Source organism: Microtus oregoni, unplaced genomic scaffold, assembly GCF_018167655.1.
Source record: "Microtus oregoni isolate MIOR12 unplaced genomic scaffold, Mior012 000012F_ref0000307, whole genome shotgun sequence".
Taxonomy (NCBI): Eukaryota; Metazoa; Chordata; class Mammalia; order Rodentia; family Cricetidae; genus Microtus; species Microtus oregoni.
The window spans coordinates 22825986-22853904 of NW_024543071.1; the positions used below are offsets into that span (position 1 = coordinate 22825986).

General features: G+C 39.7%; 2 protein-coding genes across 4 annotated transcripts in view; one reads left to right on the forward strand and one right to left on the reverse strand.

Moving 5' to 3' along the window:
• The window catches only part of LOC121454357 (protein FRA10AC1 homolog), a 29905-nt gene extending 8461 nt beyond the window's left edge, over positions 1–21444 (forward strand). For both annotated transcript variants that reach the window (XM_041661655.1, XM_041661656.1), the window contains 9 exons: positions 176–259; positions 1422–1506; positions 5350–5395; positions 7738–7851; positions 9573–9615; positions 11606–11721; positions 14504–14542; positions 19882–19960; positions 21150–21444. In XM_041661655.1, the coding sequence (XP_041517589.1) occupies positions 176–259; positions 1422–1506; positions 5350–5395; positions 7738–7851; positions 9573–9615; positions 11606–11721; positions 14504–14542; positions 19882–19960; positions 21150–21192 (649 nt within the window). In that variant the 3' untranslated portion in view covers positions 21193–21444. The remainder of the gene's footprint in view (positions 1–175; positions 260–1421; positions 1507–5349; positions 5396–7737; positions 7852–9572; positions 9616–11605; positions 11722–14503; positions 14543–19881; positions 19961–21149) is intronic.
• A 1560-nt stretch (positions 21445–23004) lies between these two features.
• Pde6c (phosphodiesterase 6C) overlaps positions 23005–27919 on the reverse strand; it is a 40164-nt gene continuing 35249 nt past the window's right edge. The window contains exons 17-22 of one of the 2 annotated variants that reach the window (XM_041661651.1): positions 26665–26772; positions 26503–26566; positions 25745–25819; positions 25574–25657; positions 24928–25084; positions 23005–23268 (exon numbers count right to left, since the gene is read on the reverse strand). In XM_041661651.1, the coding sequence (XP_041517585.1) occupies positions 23207–23268; positions 24928–25084; positions 25574–25657; positions 25745–25819; positions 26503–26566; positions 26665–26772 (550 nt within the window). In that variant the 3' untranslated portion in view covers positions 23005–23206. The remainder of the gene's footprint in view (positions 23269–24927; positions 25085–25573; positions 25658–25744; positions 25820–26502; positions 26567–26664; positions 26773–27919) is intronic. The other variant, XM_041661652.1, reaches the window with a different exon arrangement.

A 27919-nucleotide genomic window follows, 5' to 3' on the forward strand; every position in this document is an offset into this window, starting at 1 on the left:
TTCTTGCATTTTTCTTAAATAGTTTCTGAAAATATTGAAATAGTTGTTTTATGTAAAAATTTCCAAATAGAATTGTACTTTTATCTATATTTTTATTCAAGGTTTCAAAAATTTTAGCACTATTTAATCTAAATCTGACTTATTTTTGTACTAAATGAAAATTTTTGCTTCCTAGGGAGAATGATAAGACAGACCTGGATGTTATACGAGAAAACCATAGATTCCTATGGAATGAAGAGGATGAAACAGATATGACTTGGTAACTTTATTACATTTTATTTATTTACTTTGTATGTATATGTGGATGGAGGTTAAATGACCACTTAAAAGAGTTGGTTCTCTTTTTGCATTGTGGTTTCAGTGTTCAAACTCAGATCAGCAGATCAGCAGATTGGCAGGAGCTGTCACTGGTTAAACCGTGTTGCCATTTTGATGGCTTGGAAATTTCAACCATTAGCTTCTAGTGAAGCAGATGTTTTAGTCTTGTATTTTTTTTTTTAAGATTTATTTATTATGTATACAATATTCTGTCTGCATGTATGCCTGCAAGCCAGAAGAGGGCACCAGATCTCATTACAGATGGTTGTGAGCCACCATGCAGTTGCTAGGAATTGAACTCCGGACCTTTGGAAGAGCAGACAGTGCTTTTAACCACTGAGCCGTCTCTCCAGTCTTGTCTTTCTTATTCTGTTTTCTCTTTGCTTATTACTTATTAAAGATATTATTATTTTTATTTGTGTGTGTGTATGTGTGTGTCTGTGTGTGTATATGCCACATGTATGTGGGAACCCGTGGAGGCCAGAAGATGCTGATTCCCTGGAATTACAGGTGGTTGTGAGCCACCCAGCATGTGTTGGGAATTTCATGTCTCTTGAAGAACAGCAGTACATTCTCTTAGTCTCTGAGCCGTCTCTCCAGCACCAGTCTACACTGTCTTAGTCATCATTGATTCAAGGCGTTCAACTCTTAATAGGACAGTTTCTAAATCAAGGATAGAACTTAACATTTAAGACTCTTGACTCTTAAATGTTAAATTTCCTCCAGTAATCGTTGGCAATATTAATTCTAATTGTTTGACCCCCCCATCTTCAAAAATAATTATTTTATTGTTGCCTTATAATAAGATATTTTATGTTTCTTATAAAATGTTTTGAATACTTTGGGAGAAAGAAGCCATGAAAGTGCAGATATCACAAAGGGTAATGAATGAAGAGTAATTCTATTTCTCATTTCCCCAAGTCCTTCAGTTTCCAAGAGACCTGCCATTAGCAGTTCATCACCAGATAGTCAGCACATCTGTCTGCGTTAGGCCTCTTTTAACATTAATATTTATATCATAAGCTACCTATTTGATAATGTTTCAAAGCAGCAAACTGTGGTTGGATTTCTAAATGTATGCTACATACTTTTTATGGATTTAGGGAGAAGAGACTTGCAAAGAAATACTATGATAAATTATTCAAGGAATATTGCATAGCTGACCTCAGTAGATACAAAGAAAATAAGGTATGTCCTGTGACTATTTATAGCTGGAGCTCTTGTTCAATTACAACATTAGTTTTTATTAACCACTGTGACCCACATTATTCTTTCATGGCACTGATTTGAATCTGTTATCTTGCACTTTGAAATATCATTATGACTGCTTAACTTGTGCGATCATGGGACTTACAAAGAATCTATGGAATTTATGAAGGATGGGGTGTTTTTTGTTTGTGAGATGACCATAAAAAGCCTAAAGTTACACACAGCTGGCAATTGGATCCTATTCGGGCTCTCATCTTGAGTCTCTAGTGACTAAACACTGTAGAATGATGTCTCATTCACAGATCATGTTTGAAATGAATGGTTTTGATTGATTGACATTTATGGAGTAGCAGATGCACTTTTGTTACATAAATATTTCTATTTTGATGAAATTCACTTTCAGTGCTAATTAGTAGTTGCAGATTCCCATTTCTACTTTACATCTTTAATTAATATTAAAGCTATTTTTATTCCTAGCTCAACTTCCACAGGAACTAAAAAAGGTATTCCAGGAACGGGTAATCTCAGTCGGAAATGCGAAAAGAAGGAATACATGTTGGGTAGTGCATATTTCTGTCTACTAAGAAAACAACCATTTGTAAACAGCTATCTTTAAAGAAACTGTAAGGAGTTCTTTTTCATTTAGTTTGGTCTCTTTAGTGTTTTTAGTTTGTAAGTTGTTTTCTAGTTCTGTATAGACGGTAGCAATAATTATTTGCATAACCCTGGCCACTCAGTTTCTTGTAGGTTCGTTGTGGGTGCTGCTGCAGAGCTCCTGTCTATACCAGTTAGTTGTCGTAACTAATCTGGAATCCCCATGGCACTGCTGGTCAAGTCTGAAACACCTTCTTTTCAGGGATACATGGCAGTGGCTTTTCAGCCATGGCTTTTTATGGATCACTCCAGTGTTTGTTGAAATTGAACCGGAAGCAGTATATAGTGACTGCCCTTCATGAAGAGCTGCAGTCTAGCCAGATGTGATAGTGGAGGACTGTTGTAATAGGAGCGGCAGGGCTGCGTCCCCGGCACCCGGCCGCCCCCACGGCTAGCTTTACCCGAAATAATTACACGGAAACTGTATTCTTTTAAACACCGCTTGGCCCATTTCTATCTAGCCTCTTTTAGGCTAGCTCTCGCACCTGGACTAGCCCATTTCTAATAATCTGCTGTAGCCCACGAGCTGGCTTACCAGGAATGATCTTAACCTGCATCTGCCTGGAGTGGGAGAATCATGGCAACTCTCTGACTCAGCTTCTTTCTCCCAGCCTTCTCTTCTGTTTACTCCACCCACCTAAGGGTGGGCCTATCAAATGGGCCTAGCAGTTTCTTTATTGCTTAACCAATGAAATCAACAGATTGATATATGACATTCCCACATCAGAGGACATAATCCCAGCATTCAAGAGGCAGTGGCGGGGTGGTGAATTCAAGGCGAGCTTAGGCTGCAAAACAAATGTGAGGGAGATCCTCCCTCAAAACAAACAAATAAACAAATAAGAAAATGAACTTGTGGTGTAGTTGAGGAGAACAGATATACACAAATAAAAGTTAAGTGTTTAAGGGCTCTATTTAAAAAGTATTAGTAGATGTATCCTGGCATACTATGTTTGAAGTGTTGCAGAAAGTGGTCCAGTGTTAGGATTCATTTGCTCTTAACTTTTTTTACACAGATAATGCTTTATTCACTTAACTAAGCAGCTATTAATTCAATGTCTTCTCTCCCCCCTTCTGTATGTGTGTATGTATATACATTTTATATATATATATATATATATATATATACATGTCACTAGAAGTTCCTACTCTCTCACTCTGTATATGTACACACGTGTATATGTGTGTGTATACATATAGAGAGTGAGGGGAGAGGGGAGGCACTTCTAGTGACTTCCTTTGTTCCACATTTCTACACCTTTCTTTGAAAAAAATTTTCATGCCTTGTGGAGTGCACTCGGGAGGCAGAGGCAGTCAGATCTCAGTGCGTCTAAAGCCAGCCTTGTCTACATGGTAGGTTCCAGGACAAGATAGAGTTTCTTTCTCAAAAAACCAAGAAAGAAAAAGAAAGGAAAACTTCATAATTCAGAATATATTTGGATTAGTCTGTCATTTAAAATTAGATTCAGACACAAGAAAAAGATAACTTTTTTAATATTTTTTATTTATTCTGTAGACAATATTCTATCTGCATGTATGCCTACAGGCCAGAAGAAGGCACCAGACCTCATTACAGATGGTTGTGGTCACTGGGAATTGAACTCAGGACCTTTGGAAGAGCAGGCAATGCTCTTAACCACTGAGCCATCATTCCAGCCCCCCAAAAGATAACTTTAAAAAAAAAACATATTTTTTCCTTTTAAAAAAAAAGGAAAGAAGAACACTGCCCTAAATGAGCCAAAGGCTATTTTTCTTTCACAAAATTTCAAGTGTACAGAATCTGTGTTGCAGGATGCAGGATTCAGGACCAACCCTTTAGTAACTGCAGCTTGAATCCAGCAAGAACTGGTATCAGTAAAGAGTATGAGGCTACAGAAGTTACCTCATATGATAGTGTGGTTCCTCATTCCCCATAGATTACAACTTTCTTGATGATGGATATCGCTTTGTAAAGACTTACTTGTTTTTATCTTCTGTGTATGAATGTTTGCCTGCACGTATGTGTACTATGTGGGTGCATGGTGCCTGTGGACACCAGAAGAGGGTGCCAGATCCCCGGGACTGGAGGAACAGGTGGTTGTGATCCACTCTATGGATGCTGGCTACCAAACCTGCGTCTTCTGCAGCAGCACTGAGCACTCTAAACAGCTGAGCCATTTCTTCCGTCCCCCTCTCCCATTTTTTAAAAAATAAGATTTAATGGACATTATTTTTAGAATTACCTGTTATCCTCATTTGAATACCACATCCAATAAACGGGTGCTTAATAAGTATATTTGTTAAATAAATTAACTTAAGAAGGTTTGGGAAACCCTTGCTAGTAATGCACTTGATTTGGTGCTTCAGCAGACAGTCCGAGAGTGTTGAATGGTACACAGTCTCTGCACTCATATATAAGTTTAACCACAAAATGAAAGGGGGCTATCCTAGAATTTTTACTTTGTTTTTCTTTGCATAAGTTTAACCACAAAATGAAAGGGGGCTATCCTAGAATTTTTACTTTGTTTTTCTTTGCAAACTTGGAGGATTTTATTTTTATGTGGGGTTTAACTAGAATGTTTTGACATTCTTTTGAGTCTTTGTTTGCATTTAAGATATAAATTTGACAAAAAAGATTAAATTTTAATTGTTCCTTTTTCCTTCTTTTTAAAAAAATGTGTATGACTGTTTTGTCTGCATGTATATCTGTGCAGCACATGTGTTCTGTACTCGTGGAGGCCAGAAGATGTCAGATCCCCTGAGCTGGAGTTGCAAGCAGTTATGAGCTACGACATGGGTGCTGGGAGTGGAACTTGGCTCTCTGTAATCGCAGCCGGTGCTCTTAGGCACTGAGCCGTCTCTTGAGCCCCTGGATTCTTTCTCAGTACCATGATCCTACAGGGTTAACATGTTGAAATACTGTCCTTTGCCATAACCACAACCCCTAATATAAATGCAGGTGTTTTCCTGCCTTGACACCTGTAACTTGTAGTGGATTTTAAAAGTCGTTTTTAACAGAGGTTGGTGATTGTCCAGAGGTATTTCAAATTCCTGTAGAAAGAGGAAAAGCCATCACCTTGAGAATTGGGTTTATTTTTCAGGCTGAAAATGTCGTCATCCATGGCTTTATATTTAGATGTGAATATATATGTAATTTAAATTTTATGCTTGCATTTATTTTCATGCCAGTTTGGATTCAGGTGGAGAATAGAGAAAGAAGTCATCTCAGGAAAAGGTAACTTTTTTAAAATTATGTTTTAATAGAACACAGCTTATTTTGTTATATAGAATTGAAATCATTGGGTAAGATTTTTTCTGTTATAGACAATAAACTATTATCTATAAAATAAAATTATGGAATATGTATTTCAGATAAACACTTTCATGACTTTTCCTTTAGAATTTGACCTTTAGAATATTTGAGAATATGTAGAAAATGTTATGAGAATTAAAGACTTAATAACAGGGAACAAGTGAGTGTTTGATTACCAATTATAATAAAATATTGGCAGTACTCTATTCCAACAGAAATCAACATTCTGAAAGTAGAAATTAAGCATCAAATGTGAACCCAATAGAAGTTTTGTACAGACTAGTTCTAGACTGAGCCCAAATATTTAGTCTAGTATCAAAGATCAAGCATTGAGAGCCGTTCAAGAACATTGTAGTTCCAGGGGATCCAACCCTTCTCTGGCCTCTCCCAGCAGTAGGCATGCCTGGGGTGCACACATAAAAATGGCAGGGATGTTTTCTGTAGAAGAGAAGGAAAAACAGTTCAACAGCTCAGTGAGTGGTCGGTAGGTAAAGACACTTGTCACACCTGACTAGTAATTTCAGTTCAGTTCCTGGAACCTGGAGTGGGAGGAGAGAACAGACTCAACCGAGTTGTCCTCTGACCTCCACATGTATCACACACACACACACACACACAGGCACACACACACACAGGCACCACACTTGCACACATACACAATACTAATAAACATCTAAAAATAAGGCAGTGTAGACATTTTCTTAAGATTACATTTTCTTTTATAATTTTATCTAACATAATGAGAGATCCTGAAATGTCTTTCACTAATAAAAATGTCTGTGTTAATTTTGTCAAGTATAATTTTTAGGAGAGTATATAAAACTGCCTTTAAAAAAGTTGGTGGGCGTTTTTCTCTAAGGTCGTGAGTGTAGGACTAGTTGGGGTGGAGGGCAAGCTGTTGCTCTGTTAAGATAGAATGTTGTGGTTGTTGCTTAACAGCCATTACTAAACATACTAAATAAACATGTGCATGTTTAATTTGGAATGAATTATAAAGTCATCCTGTGACTCCCTTATATATGCCATGGCATAACATGTATATACACATACACGATAGATAGATAGATAGATAGATAGATAGATAGATAGATAGATAGATAGGCAGACAGACTAAATTAAAAATATGTATTAAGTTCATCATCCTCTGCTGCACAGTAAATTTGAGGTTAGTCTGGGCTACATGCAATAGATTATGATTCAAAAAGCTGAGTTGTGAATTAGCCTTTTAGATGTTAATGTTATAAATTCACTTTGGCAGTTTTTTGCATTTTATGAAAAGGATTTTGTGGTTTCTGTTTGCTGCTTAGTGTAAATTATTGTGGTGGAAATTGTTGTATAAATCATTTTTAGTTTTTCTTTTTCTGACAAAATAGATAATTTTTAGTTGTCCCTTCACCTCCAGATCATCAGTTTTTGTCCTGGTTTAGAAGTTTCAGATATATGATAGAACAGTCAGATGTTAAAATTTAGTATGTCAGGTTTAAGGTTTTAAAATTTTTTTATGAACATTTTTGCTAGAACTTCAAGTAAAGAATGTAACAATACTTGAGAACATTAATTTTAATATTGCCATTAAAGACTAAGGACTCAGATCTAAGAAGAAATATTTTGGAAATGATTTCTCCTTCCAGGGTTTTAGTGAGCACACTTCATGTTTTCACTTTCCCAAGTGCAAGATTTTCTAATATGGACTCACTACATTTCTACCTACATGAACAGTTTTTCATCAGGAGTTCTGTGACTGGTTTTTGTTTTTATTTTCTTTCCTTTAAAAGTTCAGCTCTTGAGGTCTGGTGACACAGTCTGATGGTTCCGGCTACCATTTGGGTGATGAGACAAGATGTCTATAAGTTCAACTTTGACCTATAGAACAAGTTCTAGGTCAGCTGATGCAATGTTGCAAGCAAACTAGCAAGAAACAAAAGAGCAGGGATGTGGCTTAGTGGTAAAGCACGTGCTTAGCAGGCACATGCCCCTGGGTTCAGTTGCCGTCACAAAAGGAAAAACCCAAATCATCTCTTTGATTTCATGCAGCATCATATATGATGCTATAGTTATTGTGGTCAATTATTTTTAATAATAAGCTTTGTTACAATTATATATTTTTGAATATTTATTTTGCATCCTATTATGTTTATTATTTATTTTACAATTTTAAAAGAAGGTTTTAGAGGTAATAGTTTTGTAGGGTTAAAGTTCAGAGGTCATAGGTTTGTATGCCAATAAGTCATGTGTCCTGGCTGATAGTCCTTTCCTTTTTGCAGGTCAGTTTTTTTGTGGAAATAAACGTTGTGATGAGAAAGAAGGCTTGAGGAGCTGGGAAGTTAACTTTGGGTATATTGAGCACGGTGAAAAGAGAAATGCACTTGTTAAATTAAGTAAGTTGAGTTTAGTGGAGATATGGTGGATTTCTTCCACAATAATCTTTAATTTGGAATTGGAAAATGTGTAGATTATTTACAGTTCAATTTTAAAAGATTCAATGCTTTTTCCTGAAAGTGCTCTTTTCCCCTGTAGTTTCCCCAAACCTCAAAGAAACTTTGAGTCTAAAATTTTTAGCATTTTGGTAGCACTTTGATAAAAACAATTCTAATGTCAGATTTCTAGCTGGTAACTTGTAGAGTGAAGATCTCACGAAGTTGAGAATGTCACTAGATTGTGTGTCTACATGACAGTGTCAGAAAAGGTGGTGAGGACCCTGTGGCTGAATGTGTAGCTGTCACGTGGCACAGACAGGAAATAAGCTCGCTCTTTGACAATGAGTCGAGATTTTAGGAAAGAATCCTTTCAAAGACGTTTTCACCTCGCATACAGTAATTTTACTTAATAATAGGTCTCACAATGACATTTTCATCCCAAACCACTCACTCTCTTTTACCCTTCACCTCCTGGCTGTCCATTCTTCACTAGTCCTCCTACGTGTCTTGATTTTTGTTTTTGTTGGTGGTCCAATGAGTGTAATTGGGGTTCCTTACAGAACACAGTGAGGGATTATTTATAGCTGCATGGGCAGCACTTAGAAGTCTTCAGGAAGGTACAGGGCCTCGTGTGTCTCCCCCACTCTCACTTATCTAGTGCAGGTTTTCAGGTACTCACGACTGCTGAGCATTCAAGAGTCTAGTAGCCGTGTCATGCTCATAGGACAGCATCACACAACATACCATGCAACCTCTGGATCTTAATCTTTTCCCCGCTTTCTTGTTGATGTTCCTTGGGCCTTGGAGAGGGTAGGGCAGGTGCCCTGTGCAGAGCTGAACACTCACAGCTGGTTATTCTCAGCACTTTGACCTGTTTAAGTCTCTGCAGTAATTGTCTCTCACTGAAAAAAAGTTGACCACAGCACCATTCTATTAGTGTTATTATATGCATACTATGACATCATGTTATTATGTTAGGAGATATCTTTGATGTCGGACACTAATTCTGTCACAATGGATGACACTTTCTAAAGTCCTTTTAAAACAGTTTTCCCAGACACAGCAGGGCTGATACATCATGAACTTACAGAGACTATGACAGCATACGTAAGACCAGCACAGGTTCAAACTAGACAGGGGAAATGGGTACAAAGTCCTGATCCTAAGCAAGAAGCTATTTGTAATTGAGAACCGAGTACAGAGAGGGGCAGTTCATCTGGCACAGGGTTCCTCACCTGCTCGTCTGGCTGGTGTGGCTTGCCCTGAGCAGTGGAAGTCCGCCAGAGTTGGGGGCAGGGCCCAGCAGTGGGGCAGAAGGTGAGGTGGGCAGTGTATGTAGTTGATAGCTGCTGTAGCAGGGAAAATCCATTGTCTTCAGTGAGTCATACCTTTTTTCTAAGAGAGAAAGAATGTGAAGTGGGGTGGGTGGAGGGGGTCTTTTGGAGAAATAATATAACCAAAATACATTGTATGAAAAACTTTAAAAACAAAGCATTGTTAAAAATATTTTCAACTCTCAGACATTTTAATATAATTTGAGGTATAATGTTAGGTTATTTTCTTCATATTATTTCCTATATATAGCAAGGGGTATATAGAACATGAGAAATCATAATTAAAATAGACTAGCAATATAATCACACAGATTCAGAAGTTTAGTGATATATGCTTTTCTCTTTTAGGATTATGCCAAGAATGTTCCTTTAAATTAAATTTTCATCACAGGTAATTTTTTCTTTTAAAATACTATTTTTAATATTTAGTAATTTAGACCATACTCATTGTTTTGTCTAAATCTCAATTTGGAAAGTGGATTTAGTTTATTGTTTAGAAAATTGAACATTATTGTGTGATTCATGGAACCGGACATCCACTCTACCTTGATCCAGCCAAGCAGTTTTGTATGTGAACATCTGTGGAGGGCAAAGATGCCCGTTAGGAGAATTGTTAGTTTGGAGCCAATGGCCAGACACTGTAATATTCTTAGAAATGATATTATAAAGCAGACTACATAGAATGGTTCTTAGAACTTTTAAAGTTCAAAAGTAAGCGTGTGCATGCATGTGTGTTCTAAAGCCAGAGGCAGACATTGATTGTTGTGCTGTCCGACTTTCTCAGCACTGCTCGTTTAAGACAAGGCTTCTCACTGAACCTGGAGATTGCCATTTTTGACTAATTTGACTGGCAGGCCATGGTGATTCTCCAGTCTCTGGTCTCAACCTTCCTGCCTCTTAACCCTAAGATTATTTGTGGACATGGTCACACTGACATTTACGTGAATTCTTGGGATTCAAATTCAGATCCTCAAGTTTGTACTGAAGACTCTTTTACACTCTGAACCATCTTTCCAATCCTCCTTGTTACTTTTAAACAGTCTTTTAAATAGAGTTTATCAGTGATACAAGCGTCATTGGTCAAGTCAGTCTCCTGTTAAGTCATGGGGACTGTGTCTGAGTTAGATAGGAGCACCACTGGCCTGTACCATGCATGCATAGGAGATCATTGACCTCGGTTTTATTGGTTTCATATTGTTGTTATTTTTTTTTCTTTTTTTAAAATTATTTATTTATTTATTATGTATACAATATTCTATCTGCATGGATGCCTGCAGGCCAGAAGAATTGCACCAGACCTCATTACAGATGGTTGTGAGCCACCATGTGGTTGCTGGGAATTGAATTCAGGACCTTTGGAAAAGCAGACATGCTCTTAACCACTGAGCCATCTCTCCAGTCCCCTTGTTGTTATTTCTTTATTGTTGTTGTTTGGTTTGTTTTGTTTTTGAGGCAGGCTAGCCTTCAATAATAATGTATCTGAGGCTAGCTTCAAATTTGTGATTCTCCTGTCTCAGATTCTTGTATGCTGGTGTTACCGGTATATACCCCCACACCTGGCTTAAAATGGGTTTTATTATAAGCATGTCTATATAGTGTTATAGCTGCTACAAATGAGTAATAAATTCTTAAAGTCAGCAGATGTTTTGTTACATGGGCAGCCAGCCCTAACCTTAATTTCCTCTTTCTGTCAGCAATGCTGAGAGAGACTGAAAGTCTTTTGTGATTTTCTCTTTTGAGTGTCATCAAATCTGAAATGACTTTGATAAAAGAAAAAATATGATTAACTGCTGTGACAGCATGATAGCATCAGCAGGGATGTCTTAATCAGGAGTCTGCTGAGAAATATTTGAGAGCTTTTTTCCTCGTGCTTCCTTCTTAAGCTGTTAAAATTAATTGCTTTTCATCTATTGTACTGACTAAATTGTAAGAAGAAGTAAAGCCAGAACAATAAGAAGGCAAATTATAAATTGTCTAATGCTGAGAGGTGAATTAAAAATCAGCACTTTCTCCATTCCAAGATCCCTTTCCTCTAGTCTGTATTCTGAGAGGAGAGTGTACTCTCACCGTGTCAGAACCGTCACAGCACTTGCTTCTCCTCGTGTTTTCTCTGCTCGGTGGGTGTGGGTCTCTTGCTGGCGGAGGGCTGAGTAAAGCTGTCTTATTGTGTGGAGACTCATGAAATAGTTCCCTGTCTCTGTTTAGGCTTTATTATCTTACAGAATTATCTTAACTTGTATATTGACCTAAAATATTTACATACTCCTTCAAGGTTCTTTATTATATAAATTATATATACTTTAACTTTTTTAATTTGTTCAATTTTTTTTATAAAATAAGTTGAAAAAATTAACTTCAATATTGTGTTGTTTAACATAAAGGAGAAAAGAAATCAAGTCAAAAAAAAGGAAGGCTAAAACCAAGATTGAGTGTGACGATTCACCACGTAAGAAATCCAGATCGTCTTCTTCAGAGGCCTCCAAGGGGACAGAGGAAGGTAAAGGAGGTTCAAGAGCTCCTCATTCCGAGTGTGGTGCAGTCTGTGCGGTGCTGATCAGTCTCGCTGGTGGTGCAGTAGAACTCTGTTTTGTAGCAAGGAAAGTAAAGTGGTGAGAAAGCAGATGTAGATTTATCGTCACTTACAGTTTTAAGAGCAGAGTTGGCTTTGATTCCTTTTGGACAGGTACAACATATCACATGATACTGCAAGCAGTGTCAGTTCCTGATATTTCCAAGCTGAGTTACCTGGAGGACACACCGACTCTTTGAGCTTACTTTCTCCGTGTGTGTTGGGTGATGTGAACACCCACCTCCATATTTGTCAAGCTCAAGCAGAGTCAGAATGAGAATGTGAAGGCGCCCAGAAGTGTAAAGCAGCTTTACAGTGTGTCACTCAATCTAAAGTCATGATTGTACACCTAGCATACGGGATTAGGAGAAAACCGAGATAATTTGTTAAAGAATTTGACTAATGCCTGCCATGTAATTAGCTATTGTAAAGGTTACTTCTAATTGCTATTTCAGCATCATTAGTTAATTGGCTGTAACTTCAACTGCATCACACTAGGTGGGCAATGCAAGATTCAACTAAATTTAAACTAATGTTAATATAAGATTTGGACAGGAGAGGGCTCCCTTGCTCTAGATAGGAAGGTAGTTGGCTGAGGTGCATTCTTACATGCATTTTTCCTTCTTGCATATATAGTACATAGTATTGCTGAGTTGCAATGGATGGTTAGTAGAAGAACTGTTATCCTGTCATTTATTCAGAGTTGACATTTGAACCTGAAAGTCTTTTCATGTCTTTCTTAATTATTTCCTAACTCCAAAGTAAATCTCAATTAATAAATGTGAAAATCTCACTTGAGTTTAAAATTTATTTATTGTAATATGCTAATATAGTAATATACCATTTGAAAATTTGGTTATATTCATTATTACATTAATAATGTTACCTTTTGCTATAATCATATCGTGTAATTATTCAATTAAGAAAGAGCTTATGTCTACCTAGACCTTCTTAATTTGGCATAAGCTTTAATAATATTTAAACATCACAGTTGCGTATGGCATTGGCACTGCTTGTTTATCCAAACCTAGACATTCTTTCCCGTTATATGAGACTGTATCCTTTATAGCTTCATGTTAGCATCATAGAGAGTGTTAAGTGAGTGGCTGGGCTACACATTGGTGGATGTGTAGAATAATGATGTGTAGAGATGGAAGTAAGACAATAGCTTATGTGTGAAGAGCGATCACTTTTGCAAATAAGGAAGAACAAAATCCTTAGGTAAAGATTCAAGACCGTCTCTCCCCGTTTCCCTTTCTCTCAGCTACCTCACCCTTCAGTTTCAGTTCAGCTCAGTTGGAAAGGCCCTTCTTAAGACCGTCTGTCTCACTTCCCCAGACTAGGAATGCACAGAACCCTTGAAATAATTCATTTCTGTGAGAAGGGGTTGTGTGACTGTTTAACTCACCTCCATTTCTAACACTGTAGGCATTTAGTAGATGTTAGGTGAGGGAGTCCTTCGGTGAATTCGTAGTTGGAGAAACTCCAGAAATCAGTCCCAGATTTATAATCAAAATGATGTTCTGGAGTTCTTGCTTTTCGATCAGCGGTGTTGATCAGTTGTATGTTGGTCTGAAGTCACTGTCTGAGAGCTCTGCCCTGTGACCTGTGTTGGTTGTGGCTTTGCTTCAGTGTCTCAGGGAAGAGGAACCTAGCCCACCTACAATAGCCCTTCACATTTCAGATGGTCGTGTTTGCTAGAGCTTCCCCTGACGTGTGGCCCCAGCCTACACTTCCCAGTTTGGTTCTGCTGATGTCAGGAGACCCACAGAGTCAGCCTCACTTTCCCACCTACATTGGGCACATTCCCATGCCTTTACTCTGCTCTCTTGGACCCCTTTTGCCTCTGAAAGACAAACACTTAGGCTTCTTAGCCCTCTGCAGTTTTGTTAGGGTGTCATTCTGTCACCTCTGCTTTTTATTTCGTCACCCTCCAGAAATGTCTCCCAGAGGATTTTGTAGAGTGGTGATTTAAGATATAGAAAGATGGTGGTGGTGGCCCACACCTTTAGTCCCAGCACTTGGGAGGCAGAGGCAAACGGATCTCTGTGAGTTCGAGGGCAGCCTGGTCTACAGAGGTAGTTCTAGGACAGCCATGGCTACACAAAGAAACCCTGTCTCCAAAAACAAAATACACACACACACACACACACACACACACACACACACACACACGATGTGTACTTTTCGTTTCTTGTCTCCCTCAGTAGTTACTGCTGAAAAGCTGTGCTTTAATAGCCCCCATGGCTGGACAAGGTTGGCTGCGGTGTGGTTCAATGGTGGAGCACTTGCTTTGCAGCTCCAACCCTTCACCGCCCCTTCCAGCCTTGGAAGAAATGTATATTTGTACACTGTTCAGTGGAAGGGCTGAACATCTCCACAAGGAAAAAGCAATATTATTATTATCAATTTGCAACGTGAAGTATTTTTTAGTCATGTGAGACTCTTCCTAGGCTCTCAGATTTTAAGTTTTATGTTAGCTATCCCAGGCTTTATGAACACATAAGGTGATCGATCTAAAAGGACCTAACATTTTAATTGAGGAGATAAGACTAAGGAACCTGAAAGATTAGAAAGTAGTAAGGGTTTGTTTGTTTGTTTGTTTTTGAGCATAAGAAAACCAAATTTGTGAAAAATTTATGGTTTTATCTACAACTGTCAACACCACCCAAAGATGATTCTTGGTAAAATGATGCTGTTTTCCTTTCAGGACATTCATCCTCAAAAAAGCCAGAAGATTCTAGAAACAGTAAGTATCAAGCTTTTCTTTCTCAATAGCAATATGTAGATTCAAAGCATTTGTGATTTGTGTTTTTTGTTTGTTTCCTACTCTGATAGGAATTATATTTGTTTTTGTACAACATGAGAAGAATCATAAAGGACAAAAAGTGAACATTAATTCTTCAGTTAAAAATAATTTGAAGTTTCTTATTTTAATTATAGAAAGCACCAGAATCTTTTCAATAAATATCGTTCATAAGCATTTCAATCTCACACTGCAGAGTGTGCAGGAAGAGACAGAGATACAGTTGAAGTGGGGAAGGAAAGGCAGTTGAGAATAGAGATTTCTCACTGTCCCTGAGTCCGAGCGGCCCTGTGGCTCTGGACTGGAGGAGCTGCTGCTGTGCATGGTACTTCAGTTTTACCGCTTAGAGTAAAGCAGTGATTTTACCGGGTGACTGCCCCAGGTGTGCACAGTGACTTACAAAAAGTGTATAAGGTTGTTTTAAAATTCATGATGTGGGAGGAATGGGAAGCAAGGTAGAATAGCAGAATAAAGACAGAGGCAAAAGTGCACGTCACATGACTGCAAAGACAGACCTCGGCTCTGTCACTGTTCTACCCATAACTAAAGCAAGTAATGAAACCACCAGCAGAATAACAGTGCCATTGTGAAGTAATAAAGAGACCTCAGTGTGTATTTAGCTTTTTCCTGGAAGCTTTGAGGGAAGAATCTCCTGTAGGATTATAAAAAGGAACATACATTTATAGGGTTTTTTTTAATGCTCTGTCTGTGATAGAGAAAATTAGTTTTATTTTTTAAATTGTAAAGGTTTATTTTTATTATTTTTTAACTTATATGTGTGAGTATATCCACTTAAGTGCAGGTGCCATTGAAGTGCAGAAGAGGGCACTGGCCCCTTGGAGCTAGAGTTCTAGATGGTTGTGAGCCGCTGAATGTGGGTACTGGGAACCAAACCCATGACCTCTGGAAGAGCGCACTCTTTACCACTGAGCCGCTGAATGTGGGTACTGGGAACCAAACCCATGGCCTCTGAAAGAGCGGCACTCTTTACCAGCCTCTCCAGTGCTGCCCCTTTCCCTGCATTTTTAAAATATTTCTTTTTATTGCTTAAAATTTTTAATGTATTTATTTTTGAGACAAGGTCAAACTATTCTTGAATTCATGATCCTTCTGTCTCAGTCTTCCAAATTTCTAGAATTATAGGCATATATCACTGTGTCCAGTTAGAGGACATCCATTTCTAGAATTATAGGCATATGCCACTGTGTCCAGTTAGAGGACATCCATTTGTGGTGAGTTAAGCTCTAAACTATTCACTAGGTCCCCTGGGAACCAGAAAACTCAAGAAAATTATTCAAGGCTAAGTAGTTACTGTCAAAGATAGGGTTAGATTCAAGTCTGTAGTCTCTAACACAGTACCTTTTTGCTCTTTGGTCCATTATTGATGAGTTAATATAGGTGTAGCCCTATTATTTACATTGTAATTTTGACAGAATGGATAGATAGGGAGGGAGATAGATAGACAGACAGATCCATCTTAAATGATTGATCTGTCCGTGTCTTGCTTCTTTTGTAGAATGGGTGTATAAACAGGCCAGCTTCATTGAATTATTGTGAAAAGAGAAGACACCCACGCACAAGGCCTGTGCCATACACAAAGGAAGTCCTTGATACCCTGTAGTTCTGTTGCAATGCCAGCAAAAAGAAAAATGCCAGACATTAAACAGAGCCTGTATTTGCTCTCTAGAATTGATCAGATCAAAAGTTAATGCCTGTCGTTTATTATAGTTACTGCAGACATTCACCATCTCATCAGTGGAGTGAGTTTTAGTTACCATATATATCCATTCAGGAAAACCCAAAGTATTTAAGCACCCACACTAAGGAGAACATCAGAGGCTTGAGTAGATGAAACACAGAGCAGCCAGTGTGTTAGAACTGAAATTGTGCTCTGGGAAGATGCTGGCGCAACTACAGATGTCTAGTGGAGGAAGGTGAAGGAGTGAGAGGAGGGAAGGGGGAGGATGAGGTCGTAGAAACTGGAGGCGTTTGGAGGCTGTTACTATATGGGAGATTTATTTTTGGTGATTGGTCACAGAACTAGAGTCTATAGATAAAAATGGCCTGACGACATATTTTTGTCTCAGTTTAAGAAAAACTGCCATTTGGAATTGTCTGTAAAAGGAATAGAGGAAGTGAGCTGTCTCAGGAGACAGACTGCACACTGCATGTTATCAGAAGTGTTACAATGGATGGGTTCATTTTGGAGGTAGAGTTGAATGAAAATACTCACAGAAACCAATAAAGGCTGTTGCTGCCAAGCCTGATGACCTGGGTTCGATCCTCAGAATTCACATGTCCTCTGACCTGATTACTGCAGAGACTCAACAGTGATGCTGTAAGGATGTCATTGTGTATCAGCCCTTCTCCTTGTCAGTCCTGAGCAGTACTCTTTGTCACCCCTGCTGGCTGGTGTTTGTAGTGACTGTCACCTCAGGGAACCAGGAAGTTTTAGATTCATAGGGTAGAAGGGACTTTACAAATCATTTAGTCTAGTCTATACATTTGTTTCCTGAGGCATTTTAAGGTGAGTTAACTTTTTTAAAGTAAAATTGCATTATCTGGTATCAGGAAATTGATGTGCAGGGCCAGATCAGTAGTCCAGTTGATACAGCGCTTCCATGAAACAAGAGAAACTAAACTCAGTCCTCAGAGCCCACTTTAAAAACAGAGCTAAGGGCCGGGCGGTGGTGGCGCACGCCTTTAATCCCAGCACTCGGGAGGCAGAGGCAGGCGGATCTCTGTGAGTTCGAGACCAGCCTGGTCTACAAGAGCTAGTTCCAGGACAGGCTCCAAAACCACAGAGAAACCCTGTCTCGAAAAACCAAAAAAAAGAAAAAAAAAAAAAAAAAAAAACAGAGCTAAGGTCAGCTCAGTAGGTAAAGGTGCTTGCCACCAACCTGATAGTTTTAATCCCTGGAACCCGCATGGCAGTGGGAGAGAACTGACGTCCACTGCTTGTTGTCTGCTCTCCATACTGTGTCCTGCATGTGCACAAATAAGTGTAAAGAGAAATGCTCAGGTGTGGTCCCACACACTTTGAGTCTTCCTGCTGGGGAGTGGGGACAGGCAGATCTCTGGGTCCTTGCAGCCAGCCTTATCTGCATAGTGAGTTGAAGGCCAAAGAAAGACCCTTACCCAAAAACAAGGTGGGCAACACCCAAGGAACAGCGCTGACCTCTGGCCTCCATGCTTTTCCATGCATGCACACATACATAGAGCTATAAATACACTCACACAAAGGAAATTGGGGAGAGGAAGCTGACTTGTGGAAAATCTTCTTGGAAGGGGACAAGAGTAAGCAACAGCAGTTTGTAATGTAAAACTTTTTAAATCAGCTGCTAGGTTTGGAAGGCCCTGTAGATTCTGTTCTCTGACATCTTAACAGTAATGCTGGAGAGATGACTTTATTAGGCATAATATTTTCTATTCTAATCTCAGTGAGTGGAAGATTTTATTCTTTCTTGTGTGATCTGTTCAGGATACTGTGAATTGTAGTGATGGCTGTCACAGAACAGACATCTTCCTCCAAGACTTTAGTTTCATCACCATGTGTACATAGCTCATTAGATTGCACCTCCCCCTGCTATTTGTTAAAATCGGTGCCACAGCAGACTCAGAATCAAAGTTCAGGCATACACATTGATTCAAGGATCAGAGTCCAGCGGGTAAAAGGCTAGCACCACCGTGGCAAATCAATGCTGCTTTATTTTTGTACTGTGCTGTGCTGTGCTGAGCCGAGGGACATTCTGTACTGGCAAGCCAAATCTGGGTTAAGTCAGAACTGCAGTGTTAACTCCTCCAAGGGGATTATCTCTTGCAATGTCATTCTTGACTTAGTGTCTGTTAGTCATCAAAGTCGTGGAAGTTAAGGTCTGTAAAGAGCACGTTGTGTTAGGGTGAGCACATGGGAGACCCAGCCTCTGTGTAAAACAGCAGTTACCTTACGAAAAAACATGTGCCAGACATTTATAAAAATGGTGCTTATTACTTTAATTATAACAGCTGTTCAAAAGAGTGGAAACTGAGTAACCTTTCTTCTGGAGGAAAGTCTGGCCCTATAGCTGCTTTAGAGCGCATGTTTGGTTGCCGGTGGTGCTACTTTTAGAATTTGATATTTTATTTGGAATAGGTAAGCACCCAGAAAAATGCAAACAGTAATGTGCACCGTGCAACAAGAGAAACAATTCAGCTGGGCTGTGGTCCCACTGTGAAGCCCTTGCCCGCATTTTTTAAGACCCTGGGTTTAATCACTATCACTGACACCCTCGATAAAAATAACAAAAGAAAACAGCCTAAATTTCCACTATTCAGGAATTGAATATAACTTTTTATTTTGTTTTTTTTATTTGTTTGCTTGCTTAAAGCTTTCGTGGGACTAGAGAGATGGCTCTGTGCTTGAAGCATATAGTGGTCTACAGAGGACCCAAGTTCAATTGCCAGGACCTTTGTTGGGAGATCTGACACGTCAGGCTTCTGTAGGAACCTGTGCACACATGTGCATCATTAAAAACAAAAATAAATTCTTTAAAAAATTCTTAATTATAAAAAACCTTTGACATATTTATATATAGTGAAGGAAAACTGTGCTATCGCAAACCTTTTATAGTTACAGAAAATATACACAGTACAATCCAATTTATTTAAAAATGTGTATGTTATGTGTCATAAATTTGTAAGGGCCAACCAGACTTAAATAATGATCGTATTACCTGTAAGCTTGGAATAACTTTTCCTCTGTACTTTAAAACATTTCCAAATCGCTCTTATTTTAGACAGTGAGCACTTATTACCTCTAAAATAATAAAAATAATATATTCCTCTTTAAAAATACTAAAAAGTAGACCTCAAATGAATCGCCTAATATTCAACTGAAATTTACACAGTGTTGGATAATGTGCAGACAAACCACCCATGATTAACTTGGTGACTCCTCTTCAGTGACAGCTGTTGGTCTAAAGCTGTTCTCGACTGTTGGTCCTAATCCAGATATGGTCTCGATGTAAATCTTAATTTCATTTCTCTTCTATGACCAAGGAAATAACTAAATCAGCTGCTAGTTTTGTTCAGTGTAACATGGGGAAGGTGTTCCTAAGATGTGCCCTTTTTGCTGAGACTCTGGTATTTCTTGTTTAATTTTTAAATTATTGTATCTGGAGGGATAACTTAAATTTCCAGGGAATTGTAGAAATTGCTGTTAAATTGATAGTTAATTTAATTGCACTGGTAAATGATTCAAAATGTGTTATGTTAAAACAAAACATTTTCTTCTAAATGAGCAGGAAACACTGATGAGGAAGACAGTGCTTCAGAGTCCGAGCTCTGGAAGGGTCCCCTGCCAGAGACAGATGGAAAGTCACAGTAAGTGCTAGATTCGTAGATGCTCCCTTCTGCGTCAGCTTAGGGGCTGTGGATACAGCTGTTCTTGGTATCAGCTAATGAAAATATTTAATGCCATGAAAATTTAGTGCGAAAGACTCCCTTCCCTGGCAAGGTGAAAGTCTATTACCAGCCATTGTTCTTGGCCCTAGAGAGCCAGTGGGTCCAGCATCAGTTCACTGGAACAGACAGCCCTCTGTTCCTGCTTGGACTCCCTCTGAGGCGGCTGCTCACTTGCATCTAGGACAGCCTGTCCCATGATGTTACATTCTCAGGACCCATGCTGAGGAGCCCCATGAAGGGTTTACACAGCTGTGGAAATCCTTGCCAGCACTCACCCCAGCCTCCCAACAACCGATAACTCGGACCACTTGCTCTCTGCCGCCGCTGACTTCAGAGCCTGGGCTGCTTGGCTGCTTGAGGCTGGCTGTAAACACTGCCCTTATTTAGCGCTTGACGCTCCTCATAGTAGTGACAGGTTCTACTCAGAGTTCTCTTCTTTCTCTTAGACATAACCCTTATGAGCTACAAGTACATATTTATTATTCTCAAATGTCCTCACATCCCTGAGAGTAAGACTTGTATTTTTTTTAAAGATTTTTTTATTTATTAAGCATACAATGTACTACTGGCAAGGAAGGCACCAGGTCTCATTACAGATGGTCATGAGCCACCATGTGGTTGCTGGGAATTGAACTCGGGACCTCTGGAAGAGCAGCCAGTGCTCTTACCCTCTGAGCCATCTCTCCAGCCCCAAGACTTGTATTTTTTTAAACATAGTTTCTGTTTCATGCATTTCTTAAGCAGATTAGAATTTGAAATTATAATTTGAAACGAGAAGATATAAAATCAACCAAAAGAGCAAAGACAAGCAATGTTGTTTCACAAAAGTATTTCAAAGAAAACTTGAGGGCTTTTGAGAGAGGTACCAGCATGTGAGATATTCCAATTTTAACAATTTTGAGAATAGATGATTGTTTAGAAACTCAGAATTATTTGAATTATAAAAACATATTGATATATAGAATGGTCAACTCTTATACTGAAAGTATTTTATTTTTATTAGTCTCATATAAATGTATCTTAACTTTTTACACTATTGATTTTTTATTTAGTTTTTATTATTTTGAGTACTCTTGAGTATAATCCATGTTTGTACTTTTTTTAATAGGGAAGAAGAATTTGATGATTATTTTCAGGACTTGTTTCTGTGAACTGGGAGAGTGCATCATTCCTTGGTGAGGAAGTGTACCGTGAAACTCCGTGAACTTGTCCGTGCTATTGAGTCTGGACAGCCACCAGGACAGACTGTTTCAGACACTTCTTCCTTCGTTCGTGTAGCGTCTCAGTTGCTTTTCTATAAATCTGTTTTGTCCATAGCTCTCCAGTATATGATACACTGTTTTAAGTGACGTTTGAACATGAGTGGTTGGCAGTAAACTGTAAATAAATTATTTCGTGTCTAATTTTAAATGGTTAGTGTTAAGAGTTTTTTCTTTTATTGGACAATTGTTCATTTGCTCTGTAACTGCTGGCCCAGCTTCTGTTAGGCATGAGGCCCTGTGCTGAGCTATTTCAGAAGTCATTTTGCAGTCCTTTCTGAACTGTCAGAAAATAGTAAATTTGTGTCGGGTGTACTGATGTTAAATATTGCGTAAAAGTTCCTCATTTCTTAAAGGTGTTCTTCAGCTTACCACTTAAGGTGAGTAAAAAGGAATCCTGATTTCTGAGGGAAATTATCTGAAATGTCCAACACCAAAGTTATTAGTACTGGAATTCCCGTAGCTAAGCATTCTTACAATGAAGGTATTTTCATCATCCTGTGATCATCAGAAGATAGAGTTCTACAAAATGAAATGCTGGGAAGACTATACATTGTTTTCCCATAGAACAATATATTTTGAAATACAGTTGATGATATTAAGTCCAAGTATGAATTCAGATAATTATATAAAAATCACAGCAATCTGTTGTATGTTGGGTGTGGTTCTCAGGGGTCCATGGAAAGGAGACACAGGCACTCTGAGGATGGTGTCTAGCCTTTCCAGCTGGAGGGGATCAGCCTCTGGCAGACTGACTCTCTATAGCTTAGCAAAGGGCTTTTTCTTTTTATCATTAATCCAATTTATACCTTTAGCAAGTTAATTTCCATATCCCAAAACCTCTTTTTTTTTTTTTTTTGGTTTTTTCGAGACAGGTTTCTCTGTAGCTTTGGTACCTGTCCTGGAACTAGCTCTTGTAGACCAGGCTGGCCTCGAACTCCCAGAGATCCGCCTGCCTCTGCCTCCCGAGTGCTGGGATTAAAGCATGTGCCACCACTGCCCGGCTCCAAAACCTCTTATCTAAGCTCCCCAAAGAGTCAATGCGAAATGCAAATTCCCAGCTAAGGGGCATCTATCTCGGTTGGCCAGGTTCTCCCCCAGCCAAGTTTTGCATGGGCTTTGCACCTTTAAAAAACCACCAGACAAGATTCACATATTTCAAAAGGAAAGTACTGGAGACAAAAAGGTAGCAGTCACAAAAGACAGCTTAAAACTAGGAGCTAACACCAGAAATCAAACCAGCTGCAACCCTGCTGGAGCTCCCTACAGTGATCTAGCACAGTGGCTGATTATGGGAGTCATATGTGAAGGCAGCTGCAAAGTCTGAGGTGATATTTAACATCGACTCTACAGGGCTACAGTGAGGTTCTTTTGAATATTTTTTCTTGAAATATTGGCCAGCTGCTTCATGCTCTGGTTCCTTACGTTGCCATTCTTTTAATACTTGAGGCTCAGGCCATAGTTACTGGCACTTGCTGTTCTCCCCGAGGACCTCAGCTGGGATCCCAGAACCTGTGCCAGGGAGCTCACAGCTGCCTGTAACTCAAGTTTGTGTGGATCGGAAGCCAGCCTTCACCAGCAGAGACACACATGTTACATAGACTCACTCAGACACATACATATAAATAAATCTTAATATACCTTCAGACTCATTTCAAGAAAGCATATTTTTTAATTTAAAAGAAACTGGCATAAAATTAATTTTTTTGTCATATTTTGTTCTTTGATTGAACTTTATTTAGCTCATGGGGTTTCCAGGTCAACAGTAGGTATTCTGTGGATAGTCACAGGGCAGTGTTCCTGGAGATGTTGCTGTTCTGTTACTGCAGGGCTACAGTGAGGTTCCTTTGGATATTTTTTCATGGAAACTAAGATGATACTTGAAATATTGACCAGCTGGATCATATTACAACATTAAGCACGTTTTGGACTTTTTGTCTTCGGTGCTCCCTCCTAAATCTGTGGCAGCTAGTGAAAAACCAGAAAAAACATCAGCAGTCAGTGTGATAAATACTTTTATTCCAAGATTCTCATGAAATCTGTGTCAGATTTATTATTAATAATACTAGCTTATAACTACTTCAAGATAACACTAGCTTATAGCAACTCCAAGGGTTTGACTGTTTACAGCCAATTTTTTATTCACATTTGGCTCACTTAAAAATAAAATTCAAGGAGCTAGCAAGATGGTTCAGTTTAGAGCACGTGTTGCTATTGCAGAGGACTCAGATTTGATTCTCAGTACCCACATGGTGGCTCACTCACAACCATCGGTAGGGACCCATTCCAAGGGATCCAAACCTGATCTCTGTACGTCAGGCGCATGCACATACAGGCAAAATACTCGTACACATAAATTGGGGGAAAAATTGAAAAATGAACAGGGTGTGGAGATACATGCCTTTAATTCCAGCACTTGGGAGGCAAAGGCAGTGTGTGACTCAAAAAAAAAGTATATAGGTACCCAGGTGCCGGGTGCATTGGTACACACCTATAATCCCAACACTCGGGAGACAGAGACAGGCTGATCTCTGTGAGTTCTAGACAGCTGCATAGGCTCTCTCAAAAAAACAAAATAAAATGAAACTTGATAAGCAGTTACCGTTTCTGTTTCAGTGAAACTAAACAAGTTAGACTCTGAGCTGGAGGAGCAAACACTGAAACCCAGGAGCACAATCAATGGTCTTAATTCTCAATGAACTCTCCAAGAAATAGACAGAAATTAGAAATAAATGTATGCAAATGACGGAGAGAAGACCTGTGTCCACTCTGGGAGGAATCGGAAGGGATTGGAGTCACAACGACCAAAATGCGTTGTGCATCTACATGAAATTCTCAAAGAATTGACAGAAATATTGTATTAAAGAATGCTGACAATAAATATAGGAGCCACTTGGAAAAGGGGACAGTATCTTTCTCATCAAATTTCTTAGTCCTAGGATTTCTCTTGGGCTCACATTCTAATGGAAGAGACAAAGTAACTTCCCAAGTTTAACAAACACTTAGTCAAGATCTCTGCTGCCTTCCTGGAGTGCGGCTCAGACCATCCTGTGCAGCCCCTGCCCACTGTGTAATGCGGCTGACTGCAGGCTATGTTCTCTAGGTCAGCTGCCTACACTGCCAGCTTCATCTGGTACTCGGGCTTCTGCCCTCTCTTGACTATACACAGACGTGTTTTTAAATGGTTCTGCTACCCCAAGCTTATTCCCACTTGAGTAGTTATTTTGGCTGTGAGCCTCTCCTTTGCCGGCTGAGCCATCCCTCTAGGCCATTCAGAAGGTATTTTACACGCCCTATTTTGTTTTCTTCTGCCCCACCTCTGCTCCTTTGTGTGGGTTGGGGCTTAGGGTCTTGGGACCTCAGCACAGACAATCCCTTTCGAGGAAGCCTTCCTCTGCTCTTAGTACACACCCCATGCTTTCGCCAAGGCTCACTGTCAGATTATGCCTTGGTTGTTTAATACCCAGTTCTCCCTCAGAGGTAAGAACTTGGAGATAACTTCTTACACTTACCTGACTGGATCGGCGAAGCAGGGTTCCTGCTAGCACGTATGGTCTGTATTTGTGTCATGTGACACCCACTCAGCTGCCCACACACTCACACACGCAGACTCAGGCTCCGGCTAACCTTTCTCATCCATGGCTCCTTCTTCCTGCTTTCCTGCCTCCTCTTCGGCCACCTTCACCTTGGCCTCGTACTCCTCTGCAAGAGATTTCCATTCCACCCTGTTCTTCTGAAGGCCCGTCAGCATGGGGGTAATCTCCGTGTGGAAGCGGGAGAACTCCTGCGGAGAATTTGAGGTGGAAAACTAGTGCGCCCTACAGTTGACTTTCAGCAGCATTCATCTATGGAGGAGAAGCTGGGAGGTGGGCGGTGTCTGGAGCTACTGGGATGAGCCTGGGTGCTTCTGAAGCGTGGGGAAGGCAGGTGCTCTTTGATGTCAAGGGGGTTTGTGCGTGGCTCTTGTGCCTTTTATTCCACTCTGAATAAATCAAATTCAGTGCTCAAAATACTACGGAGGAAATGGCCTAATGGTTTTCTTCATTGGTAACTTTTTTTTTTACTTTTTTTTTTTTTTTTAGGCAAGGTCTTGCTGTATAGCCCAAGTTGGCCTGAAACTTACCAAGATGACTTTGAACTCTGATCCCCCTGCCTCCTTAGTGCTGGGATTACAGGTATGCACCTCCACACCTGGCTCACTCTAGTTATAGTTTGAAAGAAAAATTATCATTGAAATGACTATACAGTTCATTCAAATAATTTGTTTACATACCTTATATACAAAAGTACAAACAAAATCAATAAATCCCACTTGAAGTTTGGGGAGTTCATCTTTTTTGGTTCTGTCCATCATAGGCTAGAAAGAGAAGAAACCCCTTTAAGATGGTTTCCTGCGATTTACGGATGGTTTTGAACCAGTAACATGGAATGACAAGGTCTTTACAATCGGTTGCTGCTGCAGCACTGTCCTTTCCAAGTCGCCTTGTTCCCAAAATTCATTTGCAACCAGAAGTGCTACCTGCAAAGAACAGAGGCATGGTTTGTGGTACCCATGATTAGCAGAGATCTTTCGTCACGTTAGCATGAGTGACATCCGAGGGTAGGATTTCCAGTCATTGCTTGAGGCGTAATCAAGAAGGCTGCCCTGAAGTTATAAAAGAGTTGCCACTTCCAGGTTATTTTGAAATAGGAAGGGTTTTCTTCCTACTGGAGGGTTCATGATGGGTCTTATTATGTAGCCCAGGCTATCACTGAATCCTGTATCCTCCTGCCTCGGTCTCTTCATGAGCAATTGGATGACAGGTCTGAATGACCATGTCTGGTGAATTCCACATAAACATTTTATAGCCAATAATAAGGAAATCTGTCGCCCACTTTCACCCCCCCCCCATTTTCTTTTCAAAGCCTTCTGTGTTTCCAATGACCTGCTGACCCGTTGCTGTTTGTAAAAATCAGAATAGGACTCTGGGGTTGCCAGAGATCACTGTGTGGCTTTTCATGGGATGTGTGTCAAGAAAAGAAATGCCTTGGAACTTGCCTGACTGCACTTCCCAGGGTTTGATGATGGCAGACAGGTGTGTGACAGGAAATGCTGTGGGGTTTGCCTAACTGCACCTCCCAAGGCTTAATGATAGCAGACAGATCACAGACGTGTGACAGGGTCACAGGTGTGTGACAGACCAGCAAGGCTATGGGACTTGCCTGACTCTGTACCTCCCAGGGCTTGGTGATGGCAGACAGGTCGCAGGCAGTCATCATCATGGCCCTTATGAAGAAAAGAAAAATTATTAAACTAGAAAAAAATACAAAACGTGCTGTTTTGCTAAAAAAAAAAAAAAAGGAATTAATATTCTGACTGCTCACATAATGACCTCCTTTTTGGTTGGGTCGGCGGTTACATATTTGATGGCTTCTTCTTCACTTTGCATCTGCTCACAGGCGTCAACAATCTTCTGAAACATGGTTCTCTTCCTGGAAAAGATGCAGCTGTGCATCAACTTTTGCACAGAAAAGGATCTTTAGGGTGCGCTTTTCATAGTCTGTGTTCCACTCTGCCTTAGGCTGTCTGCCTAGCAGGGGCCGAGAGCCAGGACAGAGGGCAGGCAGATCTGACTATCTCCGCATGGAGAGGGCTGGAGGCAGAAAAAGCACAAACCACCCAAAAGTTCAAACGAGGAAAAAGCACAACAGAAACACAAAGGCCAGGAGCTGTACCATCATAACACCCTGCCCAACAAAAACACAGAAGCCGGGGCTGGAGAGATGGCTCAGAGGTTAAGAGCATTGCCTGCTCTTCCAAAGGTCCTGAGTTCAATTCCCAGCAACCACATGGTGGCTCACAACCATCTGTCATGGAGTCTGGTATCCTCTTCTGGCCTGAAGGCATACACACAGACAGAATATTGTATACATAATAAATAAATAAATATTTAAAAAAAACAAACACAGAAGCCAAACTACATGGATGATTGGTCTCATACATGGGAGATACAGACCTAAACAGAAGGGTATCTTCTCATACTCAATAAGTTAGCAAACCGAAATCCAATGTGTCCAGATCAAGAGTACTTCAGATATGGGATCAGAGGGGCCTGACGTGCTGCGGATAGGATGTAAGTGGTGGAGCCCAACGCTGCAAGGCGGCATACGCACAAAACACATATGCACCCCACCATAGTCCCACCGTTATGTATAGAAACCCACATATATGCACATGATCTGCAATGTAGCCTTGTGGACGATATTGGAGATAATACACAATGGGAACTTATTATGTGTGGGAGTGTAAGGGTGTTACTGTCTATCCAGCGGTTAAATGCGCTACAATTGAAGCAGGTCAACTGACTCTCTGTGCATTACCAATGGCAAATCTTTTCTTTCAATTTACTCTCTATCTATCTATCTCTCATCTATCATCTATCTATCTCATCTATCTATCATCTATCTATCATCTATCTATCATCTATCTATCATCTATCTATCTATCATCTATCTATCTCATCTATCTATCTATCTATCTCTCATCTATCTCATCTATCTATCATCTATCTATCATCTATCTATCTATCATCTATCTATCTCATCTATCTATCTATCTATCTCTCATCTATCATCTATC